Source organism: Bombus affinis, chromosome 1 (assembly GCF_024516045.1).
Source record: "Bombus affinis isolate iyBomAffi1 chromosome 1, iyBomAffi1.2, whole genome shotgun sequence".
NCBI lineage: Eukaryota > Metazoa > Arthropoda > Insecta > Hymenoptera > Apidae > Bombus > Bombus affinis.
In genome coordinates this window covers 13,483,897-13,502,284 of record NC_066344.1, presented here as the reverse complement: position 1 = coordinate 13,502,284, position 18,388 = coordinate 13,483,897, and the positions used below count along the sequence as shown (strand labels likewise).

General features: G+C 33.7%; 2 protein-coding genes across 2 annotated transcripts; both read left to right on the top strand.

Annotated features, from left to right (window-relative positions):
- Nucleotides 1–315: 315 nt before the first annotated feature.
- LOC126925912 (forkhead box protein A4-A-like) lies at nt 316–6,727 on the top strand. Its single transcript, XM_050741945.1, has 2 exons — nt 316–2,394; nt 5,796–6,727. The coding sequence occupies exons 1-2, from the start codon at nt 1,188–1,190 to the stop codon at nt 6,056–6,058; spliced, it is 1,470 nt and encodes a 489-aa protein (XP_050597902.1). The 5' UTR covers nt 316–1,187; the 3' UTR covers nt 6,059–6,727.
- A 3,605-nt stretch (nt 6,728–10,332) lies between these two features.
- On the top strand, nt 10,333–15,783 carry LOC126929000 (importin-4-like). The gene is made up of 15 exons (XM_050744953.1): nt 10,333–10,499; nt 10,872–10,958; nt 11,030–11,137; nt 11,208–11,360; nt 11,425–11,610; nt 11,687–11,981; nt 12,057–12,214; nt 12,293–12,890; nt 12,960–13,195; nt 13,280–13,491; nt 13,562–13,902; nt 13,968–14,143; nt 14,228–14,430; nt 14,524–14,834; nt 14,932–15,783. Exons 1-15 carry the CDS (start codon nt 10,446–10,448, stop codon nt 15,054–15,056), a joined length of 3,243 nt encoding a protein of 1,080 aa, XP_050600910.1. The 5' UTR covers nt 10,333–10,445; the 3' UTR covers nt 15,057–15,783.
- Nucleotides 15,784–18,388: the final 2,605 nt, after the last annotated feature.

Sequence of the window (18,388 nt, the reverse complement as noted above, 5' to 3'; positions counted from 1 at the left end):
GTTACAACATACATATACAGGTCAAAGATGGGATCCTTCCTAGGCCATCAAAGTTTCATTCAATGTTAATCCTTAACATACCAAGTAAAGTAGAATCACTCAAAAACCATAACAGAATACATCTATAACGCTAATGGAATTTGTAGGCTTGCAGTCACAACAAAGATACAATAACAAGAACTAATGCAATAATGAAGAGAAACCATGTAGGACTTTAAGGACTCCTCTTGATAAAAGAATATCGTTCATATAACACTGGTATGCAAAGAATTAACACCAAACATTTTGCTCAAATCTCCATGTTCTTTCGCTAATTAAATCAGCTCCAATTTAACAAACACCATCGAGATCTCACTGCAACAACGAGAATGAGGAAAGTTATGCAATCTTCTTCGTTTCAATCTCTCGTCAAGCAATCACAGCGTGCCCGATTGTTGTTCTCAGTATCCGGAGCTTATTTCTATCAGGCGTGACATCGTAGCAGAAACCAGTCGCTATTGGTCGTGAACGCGAGCTTTAGTATCGTACACTGTTCACCGTCCAATGAAGAGTCAAGCCACGTCCCCTCGGTTCATCACGCCTACCGGGGACGAGGCTGGTTCGTGACGGCGTGGTTCGCGTCATCGCGACGTACCAAGCTTCCACCAGGTCCGGAGTTGATCCCGAGGCCCAGTCATCCGAAAACACTTAGTGGCGCATCAGTGCAACGTCTGCCAAGTGGCAAGTCTAAATAATTGACCCCACCGTTCGTGCAAACAATTTACATCGGGCACACGTAAATAACGGCCTCTTTCCTCCTTATTGTGATTACGCTTGGAAACGCGTGGCCGCCACACGAATTCGTCCACGACGTGTGGGAACGGCCGATGCAGCAAACATAAACGGTAAATACAGCGAAACTCGATCGTGTTCGTAGTTGCGATTGATAGTGAGAGTGACAAGGACACTATACGTACGAAATTATTGTTGGAAGACATTAAAAATTTTACGAATCATTTTTTCAATTATATTTACCGTGGTACGAGATACGTTGGAATTGGAATTCGTGAAATTATTGTGATTAGACTAGCATAGATTAAACAACTGTTTAGATTTCTAAGGATATTTATCTGCAGTGAGGTGAATGGACTATAGTTGTGAGTTTTAGAATGTTCGCTACAGCGTGACGGCTGGTTTCGACGGATTTCATGGATCAAACGGTAATCGTCCCGTCGACTCCTCGCGGAAGCAACGTGGACAACGCGAGAGTCACGATGAAGAACGAAAGTGACTCGAATCTACATATCCAAGACCAGTCTACCGTAGCTCATTCCAATTCCACATCGGTGGTACCTCGAACCAATTTGTCGATGTCCAATAGTCTGAACCAAGATCAGAGTTTAGATCCGTTGATGTGTAACCCTGCCAGTACAGAGTTACCTAGGAAGCCTGGAGCGCGGCGCCAAGAGAAACCTCCGTACTCTTACATAGCGCTGATCGTAATGGCGATTCAGGCGAGTCCAGGAAAGAGATTAACCCTTTCAGAGATCTACTCGTTCCTCCAGCAACATTTTCCCTTTTTCCGTGGCGCTTATCAAGGCTGGAAGAACTCAGTGCGCCATAATTTGAGCTTGAACGAGTGTTTTATCAAGCTTCCAAAGGGTTTAGGAAGACCAGGTAAAGGTCACTACTGGACGATCGATCCTTCGACAGAGTATATGTTTGAAGAAGGAAGCTTTCGTCGACGACCACGAGGTTTCCGTCGCAAGTGCCAAGCCTTGAAGCCTCAGTATCCTCAATACTTTTCTGCGAGTGGTCCAGTAGGCGTCCAGACTCCCGGATACGAAAATTTAACACCTGGAGCCATGGAATACGCGAATGGATATCAAAATCAGTATCAAAATTATCAAGAATATGCGATGTACGCAGCACCTGGTGCCGCGGTCTCTGCTGATTGGTCCTATCCTGAGGCCACATACAAGACACCGCCCATATCGGAAGTAACATACAAGACGACGGAAGTCACATACAAAACTGGAGAACCGTCTGTATACAGAAACGGAGAAATAGTAGCGTTTAAGAGCGAGCCTGGATATGCGGCGAGGAGTCAGGAGCAGTTGACGTACAGAGCTACAGACGGGTTCTCCGTGAAAGATCATCAACAGCATCATCCAGAGACGGTTTATAAGGAGAATGAAACTATGATGACCTATAAGTGCCCGTCTAATCCCGCACCGACTACTCAAGCACCTGGACAAGATTACTACGTTGGTTACGGACTCGCCGGAGTCAACAATACTGGAAGCAACGTGAACGTCGCTATGCAGGGAATCCCAGAACAGACAGGCAACAACAGTCCCGTAGGAAACGTCAGTTCGCCGCACAGTGGGTGCCAGACACCTGTAACGGATAATGGTAAGTTTTATTTAATATTATTTTATAATTTTTAACTGTTGTAAGTATATACGCATATAGATATAATGAACATAATACGAAAGAAGAAAATAAGTGAAATTGTATATTTTGTTTGGAGGATCAGACGATATTGAAATATTAAGAAATTGTTTTTAGTTTAGGTTTCTCTGTCAGGATTATACTTACTTCAGTCGAAATTAGATAATAGACTTCAATAATTGAGGAGATTTCTGAAAAAAGAGCACATGAAATAACATAATGAATTGAACGCATTACATTGGTAATTTTAATGCCAGTTCTTTTAATACCAACTACGTTCTTTGCTCCTTTTACAATTCTCATAGGTAATAGGATGATTAATTCATTATAAGTTCAATGTTTCTTGTTAATACAATGATTGGTTCGCTATAAAATACTAAATAAAATAAAAAAAATAGGTACATACTTTTCAAATCAGAAAGATAGTTGGAGAAATGTACGGTTGTGTATAAATAATGAGTATAATTAAAGGCCCCGCTTATACATTCCTGAAAGTGTAGATATTGATCTTGTAATCAAGAGTTGAAAGACTGGCAGGAGATTTTCTTAAGTCGAAGGCAACAATGACAATTCACGACAGTCGGGGGGCCATATGGAAAATCGCAGACTGTTTACGACCATACAGGCGCCAGTTTCCTTAGAACCATAGTCTAGTCGTTTAAAAAGTTCTTCGACGAGTTTCACAAGAACAACTGCGGTCCGTCTTGAACATTTTCCAAGCTTGAAATCCAATAAAAGATCCACTTGAGATTCACGCACCCAAAAATTACCTGAAAACTATTTTTATCGTCATTAATAGTTAAATATTATATATTAATTATAAGTACTATTAATTATACATCGTGAGGGAATATAAAAAATAATATTAAAGAAGGCACAACTTCCTGAGAGCGTAAATTTAAAAGTCAAAGCCAAAATTCAAAAGTCAATAAATTTGAAAGTCAAGTTCCGTTTAATAGCACCGTCGAAAGTACTCTTCGCGCGGAGCCGACAGACATGAAATCACCGTAGCTGACAGCACCTATTAGCCAGGGTGACATTTCTGTCACGCCCATGCGAGGAGTCGTAATTCGTAACTCGTAACATTACACGTGTAACGGGGCATGACACGAAATCTCAGCTTGTCTCCTGTTTAGATTGATTTAGCGTGGAAACTCGAATCGGTTAACACAGAGGCGGCAATTACACATTCGTTAAACATCCACTTTTTTCGGTAGTAAACGACTCAGAGAAATTCATCGAGTCTTTAACTATGTCGTAATATGTCTAATGTCTAATGTTTCACTACGAGCGTGGTGGTACCGTACAATCTTGTAGTATTCCATGTATTTTATCATATATATTCTACCAGTCTTGTAGTATTCTAAGTATTCTATACATGTGTTCAACCTTGTAATATTGTGTGTATCGTTAAGCGTGTTATATTATGAGTTACAAAGATTTACCTACTACGATTGACGCTTTAAGAACAATGTTCTAGAGTCATTGGTTCTATTCATTACGTTTATGAATGAAACGATTTTGTGAATGCAAAAGCTTACTACAGTTACTACGTTCGATCGCGTGGTAAACAAATGATCGTAGTGAACGAAAATACACGGTTTTTTTGTATCAGTTACCGGTAGTCGCGTGCTGGTAAGTGAGGTCTCAAATCGCTTATCGTGTAAACATTTACAAGTGGGGTAAACAAGATGTTCTTTAATCTAAGTACATCGAATGTAGCTACCTCAAACATTAGCTGGTTCGTTTATTAAACCTTTCCACGGAACTGACTTCGATCTGTGGTTCCGCGATCTCAATGTAGACATATTATCTATGATGATGAATTAATAGTAAGCTTCTGCGAAATTTATACGACTCTAATAGTATTTTATCCAACTCTTCATTTAAAAAATTAAATAACGTTTCTTCTAAATCAAACTCATGCAGATCAATTTTAACTCTAGAGAATACTGTACTCGCCGTATATTTTATATTTTAATCTTATTTTTTAGAAATAGTAGCTCTTTATTGCTTATTCATAATTCCCGATAATCTTCTGTCATGAAAACTTTAACTTTTATGTGTTTTCGTGATTGAGATATACAATTCCTCATTATAGTTTTGATATTTATGAATAATGAATAATAAATATTTGTGAGTAGGATTAAAAACTCTGATATCTATGACGAGGTTACTCTAGAATCGATATTTGCTATCTGGATCAACAGATCGTTCTCATACGCGCACTCCCGTTTATAAGTACAATCTATTCCTTCTCTCTACCTCGATACACCATGGCATCGACAAGGGATAAACGTACCACCCACGCACCCTTCCTCCTGCTCCTCCTTCTCTTTTCTCGTTCAGTCAGTAAAGTGTAAACGAGATCAATCTGCAGACGCCTCGGTAGGCCCCAGTTTTCCTCTTTCTCTTTTTCTTCTACCCCGGTCTCAGGATGTATTTCTGGAGCCGATCTCTCTACTCCGCGACTATGGCATCGTTGTTGGCAACGACGGGCGCTGATATTCGCTCAGGCAACCGCTTCTGTGCTCTTCTTTTACTGCCATCGTATTTCGATTCACGGTACGTGTCCCGTGTTCGAAAGAAAAGGAAAAGGACAGAGAAATTCGCGCGCACGAGCGCAGAAACAGATCGCTCGAGCAGTCAGAAAACTTTGGATTCGACGGAGGTAGAGAGGTCGAGAGAGATTTTGACTGACGGCACTGCCATTGAGACCACACACGACGCTGTTTTAAGACGCTCGTTACACTTGCCTTCGATCTGGAATTAAACCAAATTCCAATTGCCATCGAGATCGTTCGCTTTTAATCGTACTACCTCCAAAACCGATCTATCAGCGATTTTACTTCGGTTTTATCAACTCGTGCATAATTTTACTTTTAACTATAACGATTTCTGTATGCATTGTTACGTTTCATATAGGTCATTCAGATTAGATAATATCTAATGTCGTTTTTCTATCATTTTTTCTTTATCTTCTTGATGAAGGTAGAATTTGATAGTTTTCGTAAAGATGTAAAATATAGGTATGCAGGAAAGTTTGTAAAGAAAAAAGATGAACAAGTACGAGAGCGAAATAAAGAGAGAAAGATAGGAGTCGAGACACGAGTGAAGTGCGTACTTGAAGAACTACTTGAGAGCTGCCGGAGCTTCGGATTTATCATACCTATACAAGGACTGATTTCGTATCATGAGGTCTTTCACTTTTTCCTCTTCATTCCCTCTTGTCCCTTCATGTGTGGTCCACCTCCACTCTCCATTGAAATATCGTAAAATTTAGAAATGTCACAAAGTTCCAAATATTAAAAAATATTTAAAAGATTATTTACAAAATTGTTTTTCTTTTACTTTTGTTTCAGGTATAAAGATGCAATGCTCGAACTCCAATTCAAACAGTTCTGGAGGTGGACTCATTGATCGCAAACCATCCTATTTTGGTCATCCGGCCGGATCGGTTACTTTGAGCTCGTTAAGCTCTCTAAGCTCGCTTAACTTGAGCAATATCGGCAGCTTGAGTAGTGGCTTGAGTATATCAAATATACCTGGCACAGTTTCGTCGAACATTCATCATACTGCCACAACACCGCCAACGTACTACGATCAGATCAAATACAGTATGTGAAACGTGTGACTATCTGAAACAAAGAGGAACAACGTACTTTTTATCAACGATGTAACGTTAGTGTTGATGAAATTTCGAAACAGTGCGGTAAAACGAATATTTAACGATATTCACTATTGAAACTCTATTGCGAATGAAATCTATTCGAGTGCAAATGTAAAGTTTGTAAAGAAAAGAAGAAATCTGTTTTTCAAACGATCGCTTCGATAACAGTGTAGATTGAGATCCTATTTATATTTATAATTACGAATAAATGTTACTAATTTAAGCCGTTCGCCGCGAATCAAAGATGTAGAATTAAAGTACCCTTTGCTATAAGAAGGAAAAAACAGTAGGAGAAAGTTCTATGTTGCTTGAATCACATTTTGCCGCTTTTTCATCTTGCTTAGTGGATCGACGATGATACATTGTGATTTTGAAATAGGTATTTCTACGAATTAAGACAATCTATAACTGCCGATGATGTATCAGAGTGAGTTAAATATTAATCACGTCAAACAATGGTTTTGCGGTGACGATAAACGATTTGTTGATAGCAGCAAACTCTCTTTCCTAGTCCCTACTTCTCGTCCATGAATTCCGGCTCTTGTTAGCGTCATCTTGCGTAACAACATTATGCTTTTTGTTAGCCCGTATGACAAATTGTTATTAAAGTTTTTACGATTTTCATTTCCATAGCTTCGATCATTCCTTATTTAAAATAAAACTCATTTGAATCCTTGGTAATTTCCATGATTTTTTACTTAAAAAGAAAAAAGAAGACTCGAAGAAGAGAGCGAGTTTTACGATCTCAGAAACTTGCTTCGTCTTTTTATCCTTTCTTTTTCGTTGTGAAAAAGCGATGTAAAAAGGACCGAACAGCAAAGATTCTACTGTTACTTTCGAGGACTCAAAAACGAACCAGTAGTCCTGGATCTTTCCTAGGAAGGTTATAAAAAGAGATAATATGGTCGTGAACGATAGTTACGTGCTGTATGCAGTAGTAATGCGACAGATTTCTATTGGAACAGCTTGTTGCCGGTCCCTGCCATAAAAATGACAAGGACAAGTCAGAGGCTCCTTTCGGCTAGCCAGGATGCACTTATTTGAGTAATATGGAGTTTCTTCGGAAAGTTTTTTCTCGTCACGTGTTTAAATATTGCCGGTTCCTTTTATCAGCTTTCTTATAAATCACGTGCCACACTTTTCTGCGAAAATTTGGTTTGATTATCGATCTCGATGTCACGTCCAAAAATAATACGATGACACTTGATCCAGGTTTTATTATCGCGGTCAGGAAGAAGATACAAAGAAGCTTGGGAAACTTGCAGATGAATCAGAACGTTAAATTCGAGTATACTGTTTCCTTCATTTCTTTCCTATTACTTTTTTTCAATTTGTATTTATATACAAGTATATGGTAAATATGCTTACAATGTACTTACGATTAGGGTAAAATATATCGTGCTGGTATACTTGAATATAATTGCAACCACGAGTTTCATTGCTCCGTCGTCACTTACAGATAGATGGACCTTTGTTTTGACGATTCGAGCCTCGCTATCTATCGATGATTTCCTTGAATCGGCTTAGAGAATCAAGAGGCGAGGGACTGCTTATGTAATAAATTAGAGAACGTTATGCGAGATGGCGGATCGCATGTGGTGTCGGCTTACACGAAACAGATTCATAACCGACATTAATTTCGCATTAAGATTTTTCTCTTCTTCGATCCGCAGATCGGATTCTGCTCGTGATGAAAATGACTTCGATTTCCTTTAGTAATGTATTCAAATCTCATTGTCATACTATTTTACAATCAAAATTTTCTCCCATTCTCTATAATGAATTTTGGATCTTTTATTTAGTAAATGATTATTTCTTAACAATATAATGGATTAATTACATATTACTGTAATTATATATTACTTATCACATTTTTTATGAAGTAAGGTTTATGATATCCCGTCCCGTTTCGTTGGCGGGTTTATTGACCGATTTTTTGCTTAATCAATAACGCGTGGTCCAGATACTAAAGTGGTACGAAAAGAACCACTTCTCACCGCGTCATCCGGAATGCACGTAAGCCAGACGACGAATATGCACGAGGTGTAAACGAAGTCACTCAATGATGCCGTTGACAGGCCATCTTTGGCCCGTGGTTCATGGTGTTCTCATTTCTGCAATACATTTTTGTCCAAGAGAAAAGCTTATCCCTCCATTTTTTGTTATTGTTATCTGGTAAACGAAGAGATTTTTATTCAACAATTTTAATGTTAAATTCAAATATTATCTGTCTATCATAATAACTTCCTTTTTTAGTAACTATACCTACCTATCATATCGTAGACTTTTTTCACACGATGTTATATTTAGATTAATAAGACCTATCATAATAATTAAAAGGTCCATTTCTAGCGCATATACATGTCTGTCCATAATGAGTGATGATTCTTGATCTATAAGCAACATATACATAATTTTACATATTTTTAATATCATATATGTTCTTCAAAATCCTGCATAGTAGAGTAAAATAAAAAAACTTGTTACTAAATTCAAAAGTGATGGGAAGAATAAAGAGTAGTTACTTTCAACGTAAATCCAAGGATAGTTGGATTTTTCTACGAAATGCCGTATGTACGTGGATTTTTAAAACTGCGATCCAAAAAATTCGAGACTGCATTATCTCAAAGCTCCTTGCTATCGAAGCGTTCATAAAAAGAGAAGAAGCAACAGAGAGAGGGTACGAATTTAAAGAAGGGTGAGTGAAGAATAAAGAAAGACAAGGAATACAAGAGGAAGGGGTTCGCTCTAAAATAATAAACTGCTCGATGCGATCCGAGGCTAGGCGAAGTCGGAACAAACGCTCCGCAACTTACACTACATAGATTAGAAAACAAAAAGTTCAACCATAAATTATCGATAATAAAAAGGAACCTTATTGTTTACAATAAATTATCTTCGCTAATACCATTGTTTCTTAGATTTATTTCTTTTGTAATTCTCAATTCTTCCTTTTCAATGATTTTTGTAAATTTATGCAATAATTATTTCAATGGACGCGCGCGCGCGCGCGCGCGCGTGTGTGTGTGTGTGTGTGTGTGTGTGTGTGTGTGTGTGTGTGTGTGTGTGGAGAGAGAGAGAGAGAGAGAGAGAGAGAGAGAGAGAGAGAGAGAGAGAGAGACTATATAAATTTCAGATAATAAAAAATAAAATATTAATTATCAAACAATCAAATAATAAAATATTACTTAAGTAATAGAATGAATAAAATCAAATATCCAAGGAACAATAATAGGAACAATAACCTTTTAGGACAAATTTAAACTTTAGTACGTTTACACTTAGAATTCACTATTCTATCAAATTTGAGCACAAAATCATTCTATTTAAAAGAACAAGGTTGAATTTTCTCTGTTCTAAATTCTTTCAGCTTCTTAACTTGTAAAGAAAGCATTGCTATCATATTATGTGTTACTTTAAACCTTACAGCTTTTATAAATAATACTAAATATATATATTTAGTATAAATAATAATAAATAACAAAATTTTATTTATTACTTGAAATAAGGAGGATATTTCAAATGGACTGGTGGAATATTCTGTATGTTCATTTTGGTGAGCATAAATAGACTAGGGGAATATCGGTAATATTTTGTCCTATAATATAAAAATAAAAATATTTGCATTTCTTGTGTTTTACATTAATATCATACATTTTGTTATTTTCTATAAATGCATTTAATTTTTGTCCATTTTTAAATATATGACAAATATCTGTATATCATATGAAAAGCATTAACAGCCAAAGATCCTAATAATTATTAACTGGGGTTATATTAAAATTTAAATTTGTTTCTTTTTTAACGCTTAATTCGTTTGCTCTCTTACCTCTTAGTTATCTTGATAATTAAATTAATCCCTTTATTGATTATTTTAATATTGTAATTAAATATACAAAATTATAAATTATTTTAAACCAAAACCTTGAAATTTCTAAAACAACAAATTTGTATTCGCACGGTGATGCGTAACGCTTCAAGTGCCATCTACAGAACTCGGATCTCGTACAGTCATTTTGAAAATTTCTTGAATTGCAGCCATGATATTTTAGTGTAGAAAATGAACATTCTTTAAAGTGTTGAAATAATTCTCCAATAAGAATCGGTGTTATGGAATATGGTATATTTTACAATTATTTTAAGCTAATCCATGATAGAAATAATTGATACTAAGAAATTTTTGTTAGATATTTTATACAGCAGAATGTCGCACATGCGCATTAGAGTATTATAAAGACGTCACTACGTCACCAACAGGTCAGAAAAGCGGTAGTAGACAGCCGGCTACTTTGTTCGGAAATACTGCCACATCTATATTTTGTTTACTAATATTAAACTAATAATGGAGGAGATATTACTAAAGTTACTTGTAGCGGATAACACATCTATTCAGCAGGTATATTTAGTGAAATGACGTGTAATAAAAAAAGGAAATTTTGTAATGTTCGAAACACGTGTTTGCTTCTATTGCTAACCATTTAAAGCAGAAGATCGAAATATTTTATGTAATCTATATTTAACATTTTAACAAAAATAACTACTTCTGTCTTATAAATTATTTTACACAAGTGACCATGCATTTTATTTCTTAAGTCTTCATTTTTCTTACTATCACTAGTGTTTTAATATGCATGTCATGTACTCCTCCAGTTTCTTTATTAAATAAGGATGAGCATACACTTTGCTAATTGGTATATCTTTCAAAGTCATTAATATCTACATCACATAAGTAGATATATAAGATAATATATTGATACAATATTTGCAGGGAACTGCAGAACTTAGAGAAGCTTTCAAGAAGCCAGAAAGTATACCAGCATTATGTCAACTTATTGTATCATCAACAAATTCACAGGTTTTTATTTTTGATTCCTACGAATGTTTTATTTCTGCCATGTTTCATAAGAAAGAATTATCTATGTTTAGATAAGACAATATGCAGCTATATTGCTAAGGAAGCGTTACGCTAAAGGCAAACATTGGTTGAAATTACCACAACATATACGCAATGAATTTAAAACAGTAATTTTGCAGGTAAGAAACTATTATTTTGGAAATATATATTATTTTAATGAAAACGAATATAATTTTTTTTATTTTTTAGGCATTAGTTAATGAACCAGAAAAAATAGTAAAGAATGCGATTGCACAGTTGATAGGCATAATTGTAAAACATGAATTGCCTAATAATGGATGGCCAGAAGTTTTGCAATTTGTACAGCAACTGATTACTAGTGAAAATTTAGCGAATAAAGAGGTATAAAATGATAATAATTACTTTATATATTGTAAGATCGTTGTAATATATAATTTTGTTATAGTTGGGAACATATACCTTGTCAATTATGACTGAAATTGCACCTGATGCCTATCTTACACATGCCGCATCACTTGCAATTCTTTTGGGACAAACATTAAATAGTTTACAAGATTTGGGAAATCCTGTAGCATATTATATTTTAAAAATAATGCAGAGTCTTGTTCCCTTAGTTGAAGGCAATCAAATGGTGAGTTGTATATATAATGATTAAATATTGATTGAAAGTATAGAAAATTATATCTAATGACAAACAATTTCTATAGATGGTAAATGCTTATCATCAAATGATGCCACAAATAATGGCCACAATTCAATCTCTTACTACTTCTCACGAAGATAAAGCTATTCAATGTTTTGAATTATTAGATGAATTATGTGAAAATGCAATTGCTGTGATAGCACCACATGTCAAAGCTCTTGTTACTATGTGCCTTGTTATTGCTGGTAACAAAGCATTAGATGATGCCCTCAGAGTTAAAGCAGTTGGTTTTATTGGTTGGTTAGCTAGAACAAAAAAGAAAGCCATAATCAAACATAAACTTGTTGAACCAATTTTAGGTAAAATGTGTTTACATCTTAAACAAACATTTTTGCTTGTATGATAATGTATATTTTATGAATTCAATTTTATAGATATGCTATTTAATCTTATGTCCACACGACCTGAGGATGACAATGATGAGGTTTACTTCAGTGGTGATAATGAAGACAATACTCCTGTAACATGTGCTACTCAAACTTTAGATTTACTTGCACTTCATTTACCCCCAGAGAAGCTAATTCCACAACTGGTATGACTTAAAATATTTGTAACAATTTTTTGTTTTGTAAAATGTATCTAATATTTTATTCTTTTATTATTTTTATAGTTGCAATACATAGAACCCAGTCTGCAAGGTACAGATGTATATGCAAAGAAAGCATCATACTTAGCAATGGCGGTATTAGCAGAAGGTTGTTCAGAATATATCCGCACTAAATATCTCGAATCCTTCTTACGTTGCACTTGTCAAGGAATTAGTGATCCCGTTCCGGTAGTGCGTAATGCTGCACTCTTTGCCTTGGGACAGTTTTCTGAACACTTACAGCCAAATATTTCTCAATACTCATCCGAATTATTACCAGTATTATTCGAATATCTTGGTCAAATATGCGCGCACATTAAGCAAGAAAAGAAAGAACCACCTTCGGTTGATCGTATGTTTTATGCATTGGAAATGTTTTGTGAAAATTTGAATGAAAGTCTTTTACCGTATTTACCAACTTTAATGGAAAGACTCTTCGAAATTTTGAGCGCGGATACTCCAGTCCACGTTACAGAACTTGCCCTGAGCGCCATAGGTTCAGCTGCTATGGCGAGTAAAGAGCACATGCTACCATATTTTGAAAAAATTATTACTATTCTCGATGGTTATCTTTCAGAAAAACAAATAGAAGAAACTATGTGTCTTCAAGTGCAAGCAGTTGGTATGAATAAGAACATTTAAACTTCATGTAATTTTTATCAATGATATTAATGTTTAATTGATATTGTAGATACCCTTGGAGTAATCGCAAGAACAATAGGTGATACAAATTTTGCACCTTTGGCTGGTAGGTCTCTTAACTTTGGAATGAAGTTATTGAAAGAAACAGAAGATCCGGATTTGAAAAAGTCAATTTATGGATTGTTTGCATCAATTAGTACGATAATGAAAAAAGAAATAGCAGCTGCTTTACCAGAAATCATTGAGTACATGATTACAAGCATACAAAGTTCAGAAGGCATAGTGGTATGTGAGCAAATTGTGAAATATGTATATATGAGGAAAAACAAATTAATTATATTCATACTTATATTGTTTTATTTTTGACAGCCTCATTTTAAGGAAGACGAAACTTCTGTTTTCCCGATTTATGATGACCTTAGTGAAAATGAAAATGAAAATGATGAAGAAGATATTGAAAACACAGATAATGAAGAAGATGATGATGATGACGATGTGGCGGGTTATAGTGTTGAGAATGCATACATTGAAGAAAAAGAAGAAGCAATTCTAGCCTTAAAAGAAATTGCGGAAAATACAGGGTAAAATATTTAATATTTTCTCATTTTGATCGTATATTTTTTTCTAATAGTTCCATATTTTTTGTTTTAGAGAAGCGTTTCTGCCATATCTTGAAAAATCTTTTGAGGAAACATTCAAATTAATCAATTATCCACAAGAAGATATTCGTAAAGCTGTCATTGATGCCATTCTACAGTTTTGTTTTAGTTTTTCAGATATTAATACTAACGAAGGAATGCAAGCATTATTAAAAGCTCTCTCTGTATTTATTCCAAAATTGTCTGAATTGATAAGGTTGGGTGATGAACGAACAGTAGCTATTAGTGGCTTAGATGCTTATGCAGAACTTCTAAAAGAAATAAAATCAGATGTTCTTATCGGAGAAGGTCATAAAGAGGCTATTATGAATTGTGTCACTGATGTCATGTTAGGTAAAGACTCAATGCAGATTATATTTTTGTTATTTCAACTATACAAAGAAAATTGTTTTTAACAGGAAAGACGGAATGTCAAGATCAAGAAGAAGCAGAAGACTTAGATATTGAAGCTGAACAGGATGAATTATTAGTTGAATGTGCGGGTGACGTATTTTGTAATTTTGGAAAAGTAATCCCACCAGAAGACTTTGGGCATTATTTTCAAGTTGTGTTGCCAATGCTCTTAGAAAGATTGGTACATGGCTCTTTCTATTTTCAGTTATGCACTTATTAATATCAATTGTTATGTCATAATTTAAAAATTAAACAATCTTTTCAGAAAAAAAACAAATCAGAAGCTCAAAGATCTTTTGCAGTTGGTACAATCTCAGAATGTTTTTCAGCCCTTAAACAACAAACGTCTAATTTCATACACATCCTGCTTCCTACATTTTTGAAACTTGTAGATGATCCAAATGCTGAAGTTCGAAATAACGCAATATATGGAATTGGCGAACTTGCATTGCACAGCAATGCTTATATGTATCCTTCTAATATATCTTATCTAATTATCTAACATATCATTATTATAATATTTTATACAATTTTCTTTTTTTCTTAACAACAATTTAATAGGCATTTTCCCGATATTTTAACAGTTTTGTCAAATGCGATTTATAAAGAATCACATGCAGGAGTACGTGATAATATAGTTGGAGCAATTGCACGGCTTATCATCGTTAATTATATGAACGTGCCACTTGATCAAGTATTTCCAATTTTTGTTAAGCAGTTGCCACTAAAAGAAGATTTTGAAGAGAATAAAGCAGTTTTTAGAAGTATATTAACGTTATATCAAGCTGGTCATCCTATTTTACGATCATACATGGACATATTACTCAAAGTTGCAGTCAGTGTATTACATGAAAATAGAACTACAGATGATGGTATGCTATGCTATGTTTTCTTATTATTTTACGCAGTAAAATATTATGAAATTATTGCAATACATATTAAATTATGTTATATTTGTTTTTCATGCAGAAGCGAAAAGTACTGTTATGGAGTTCGTTAAATCTGCCCAGCGGGACTTTCCAGATGAATGGAATTCCGTGCTTGTCGAACTTTCAGCGGAAGTTGCCACGAACATTCAATACATATTTTCTTAGGTTCCAATATGGATTCGAAAACTATTGTTTTTGGTTGTTTCGGATTGCAACAAACATTCAGACTGATAGATGAAAACATTTGCGCCTCAACGGAAGTGATATGCGCCATATATCTCATGTTTTTAAGTTATATCTAATGAATTGAAGATTTCAATACTAGTTATACTAGTTAACAATTTTATATACATCCATACAGTGTCTATTATTTATAAACATCATAATTATGGAAATTATATTTCTTTTTATATAATATCAAACAGTCAATAAGTGCAATTAATCACATCAATAGTAACAGTATACTATTAAAGCTTTTGGTGCTCATATTTTGTAATACTGTATGATTTTACAGAAAAATACACCTAGTATGGAAATATTTCTTCCTTTTTCTAGACAACATATATTAAATTCTAGTCTACACAATTTTTGTTCTTAATTTCTTTTTTATAAATACAGCCAGACTTATTGAATAATAAGTATTAAATTCCACAAATTAACTTGATATAAAAATATAATCAGAATAATTAAAAGAATTAATTTATTGCACATCTACTTGTTGAAAACTAAGTTTTCAAGCTGTTATATATACCTAGAAACGAACCATTTGTTATTACATTCTGTTTGTTTCTAATCAAGAGTGGTGCATATAGTATGAAGCATTATGTGTATACATTGAATACAAATGTATCATTTGAAAAATAAAATTGTTGCACTACATTGGTTTTACAAACAGGTTTTGTATTTTTTTTATTATATAATTATTAAACTATATAAATTTCCACTTAATTTTATCGAAGTTCATATTTATTAAAGAGTTAAAAATTTCTTCAATATTGCTATTATGAATCATTAACAGAAGACAGAAGATTTATTGCGTTGTTTATTTAGGCAAACATAAGATTATACATGCTTATTATATTTGTACTACTACAATTGGTCGAAATGTTTTACTATTGCGAGTAACTTTATACTGACTTAATTTAATTATAAATATATAAATATAGCGTATGAACGTTGCAGTCAGTAACATATATTGTCAAAATTATAGTAGACGTTGAATTTATCACATTATTAATACTTCATTTAAGAGTACGAGATAACTTAACGAGCCTTTGTACCCTCATAAAATTATCAAATATTCGTCTTGTTAATTTATCACATACTATTTCAATGTATAAAAAGTATAAGATATAATTATGGTATATTTGTGCAAAGATTAGGGAGAGAATCATGTTAATGGCGAATTATTAGCATTTCAATGTTCACCACTGTATAGTATTAAGAGGAAAAAAGTTTGTATGTACATGTTTGTTTGTATATTATATTGATGAAGTATTATACATATGTACATTATGATATATGCATTAAATTAATACTTGTGTGGGAAATATGAGTACGAAATCCTAAACGGAATTGTAACGCGAAAGAAATGAATGGCAAGTTTTAATTGGATAAAAATTGATGATTTTTAACAACATGAACTGTAATTGAATTTTTTAAATTATAATCTTTCTTTTCCGTTTAAAAAGTTCTCTAAATCGTTAGTGTTATTACTCAAATTTTTTTATATAAAAAGTACATAATTACAAATCGAAGGTTTAGGAATCTAATAGAGATTGTTGTTATTGACGAAATAGGTTTACCAGAAATCGAAGTAGGAAACTATTGTTCACCTATGGATTAGTAGCACAGATAGAAATTGATAGAAATATTGGATTACGATACACAGTTATATACATGTGCTTCAAAATAAAAATATTCTACGATAACACCCATCTTCTTGAAAAATAATCTGTTGGAGAAACTAGAATATACAATTTTTTGTATATTCATTAAACAAAAATATCACTTTTACGTACGTACATAGATATGTATATCTATATTTAATGATACGTGTACGATTGCATAGACAAACATTACATGAGTTGCATTATAATACAGGTATCGTATTTTTTATTATTTACTTATTATTTATTTATTTTTTTAATTTTTATCTATCTATTACATTCTGTTTTTATTAGTAGATATTTTATATATAAAGAACGCAATATATATAACAAAATAATTCCAATAATGAGTAAATATATGTACTTATCCCAAGAAATAAAAATGTATCATTATCGATCAAATTGATTTGTATGTAAACGAGAATCGAAACGATCCCTAAAACGAGAATCAAAATTGAAATATAAAACGAGAATTGAAATTGAAATATAATCGAAAACAAAAATAAGTGAACAAATAATAGTGGAAATAGGTATCAATGATGTTTTGTTAAATGTTTTGCTTGTTTATACAAAAATGTAAATATTAATTTAAGTTATTTACTAAATAACCTACGCACTATAATGGCATATAATAGATAAACCTTAGGTATGTATAACAATAGCACTAGTTTCTTTAAACTTCATCGATACTTTCACCATCTGTGCATTTATTTTTGTCTCCGACTGTATTTCCTATAAAAGGTGCAACTTGTTTTGAGAAAGTGTTCCATATATTGTCATAACGATTTTCACGATCAGATGATGTCTCGTTTTTATATATCGGTTTGACACACAAACTTGTCGAACGACGACCTTCGTGTAGCGAGACGACGGAAGTCATAAAGTGTTATCGAGGTTCTTTTCATGCCATTGAGCCGAGTGTGTTAGTCATCGATGAATTAACTGTGTGCGTACCCACAGGTATACGCACCTACGTACACGGTGTATTAAAATTCTGATATACTTTTGTTGATTTGATTATGTACATCATAAGCCAAAGTGGTCAACTTCGCTTTTTAAAATTTTTGAAATTTTAATACCAAAGCACTACATTGATACTTATCTCATATAATTTCATCAATTTTTATATTTTTTGTTTTGTGGTGTCAACCTGTTTGGCAAAATGAGCATATATGTTATGCACGTGTACAAACTTTCCATAAATGTTATCCTTTTCTTGGATGTATTTCTTGAATTCAGACTAATTCTAACGATGTTTCTCGTGTTTAGAAAGCATAAGAATGCCTGCTATGCCAGTTGCGTAAGCGTAGATTTTGTTCGCGATACAATCCATCGATGAACGGGCGGGAAGAATTTTCAGAAGCGGATATTCAAAATTGAAATATCGATTGGTCTACAAATAACTAAACTCCGATATCATCATCTATTTATATGTACGATAAAATATTCGATCTGTACTCAAATCCTGACTTATTGATCAAAAACAGACAAATTCATACTTCATACAAAATGCAATCTTTTAAACTGGAATTTTTAAATTTCAATGATTTCATTAGAAATCTTGTAATGAATCAATATTCTCATTCTTACGATGGACTATACATATAT

Coding starts and splice junctions, on each gene's coding strand:
- LOC126925912 (XM_050741945.1), top strand. CDS start 1,188: ATGGATCAAACGGTAATCGTCCCGTCGACTCCTCGCGGAAGCAACGTG. Junction 2,395..5,795: donor GACACCTGTAACGGATAATG/GTAAGTTTTATT, acceptor CTTTTGTTTCAG/GTATAAAGATGCAATGCTCG.
- LOC126929000 (XM_050744953.1), top strand. CDS start 10,446: ATGGAGGAGATATTACTAAAGTTACTTGTAGCGGATAACACATCTATT. Junction 10,959..11,029: donor TATCATCAACAAATTCACAG/GTTTTTATTTTT, acceptor ATCTATGTTTAG/ATAAGACAATATGCAGCTAT. Junction 11,982..12,056: donor ACTTGTTGAACCAATTTTAG/GTAAAATGTGTT, acceptor TCAATTTTATAG/ATATGCTATTTAATCTTATG.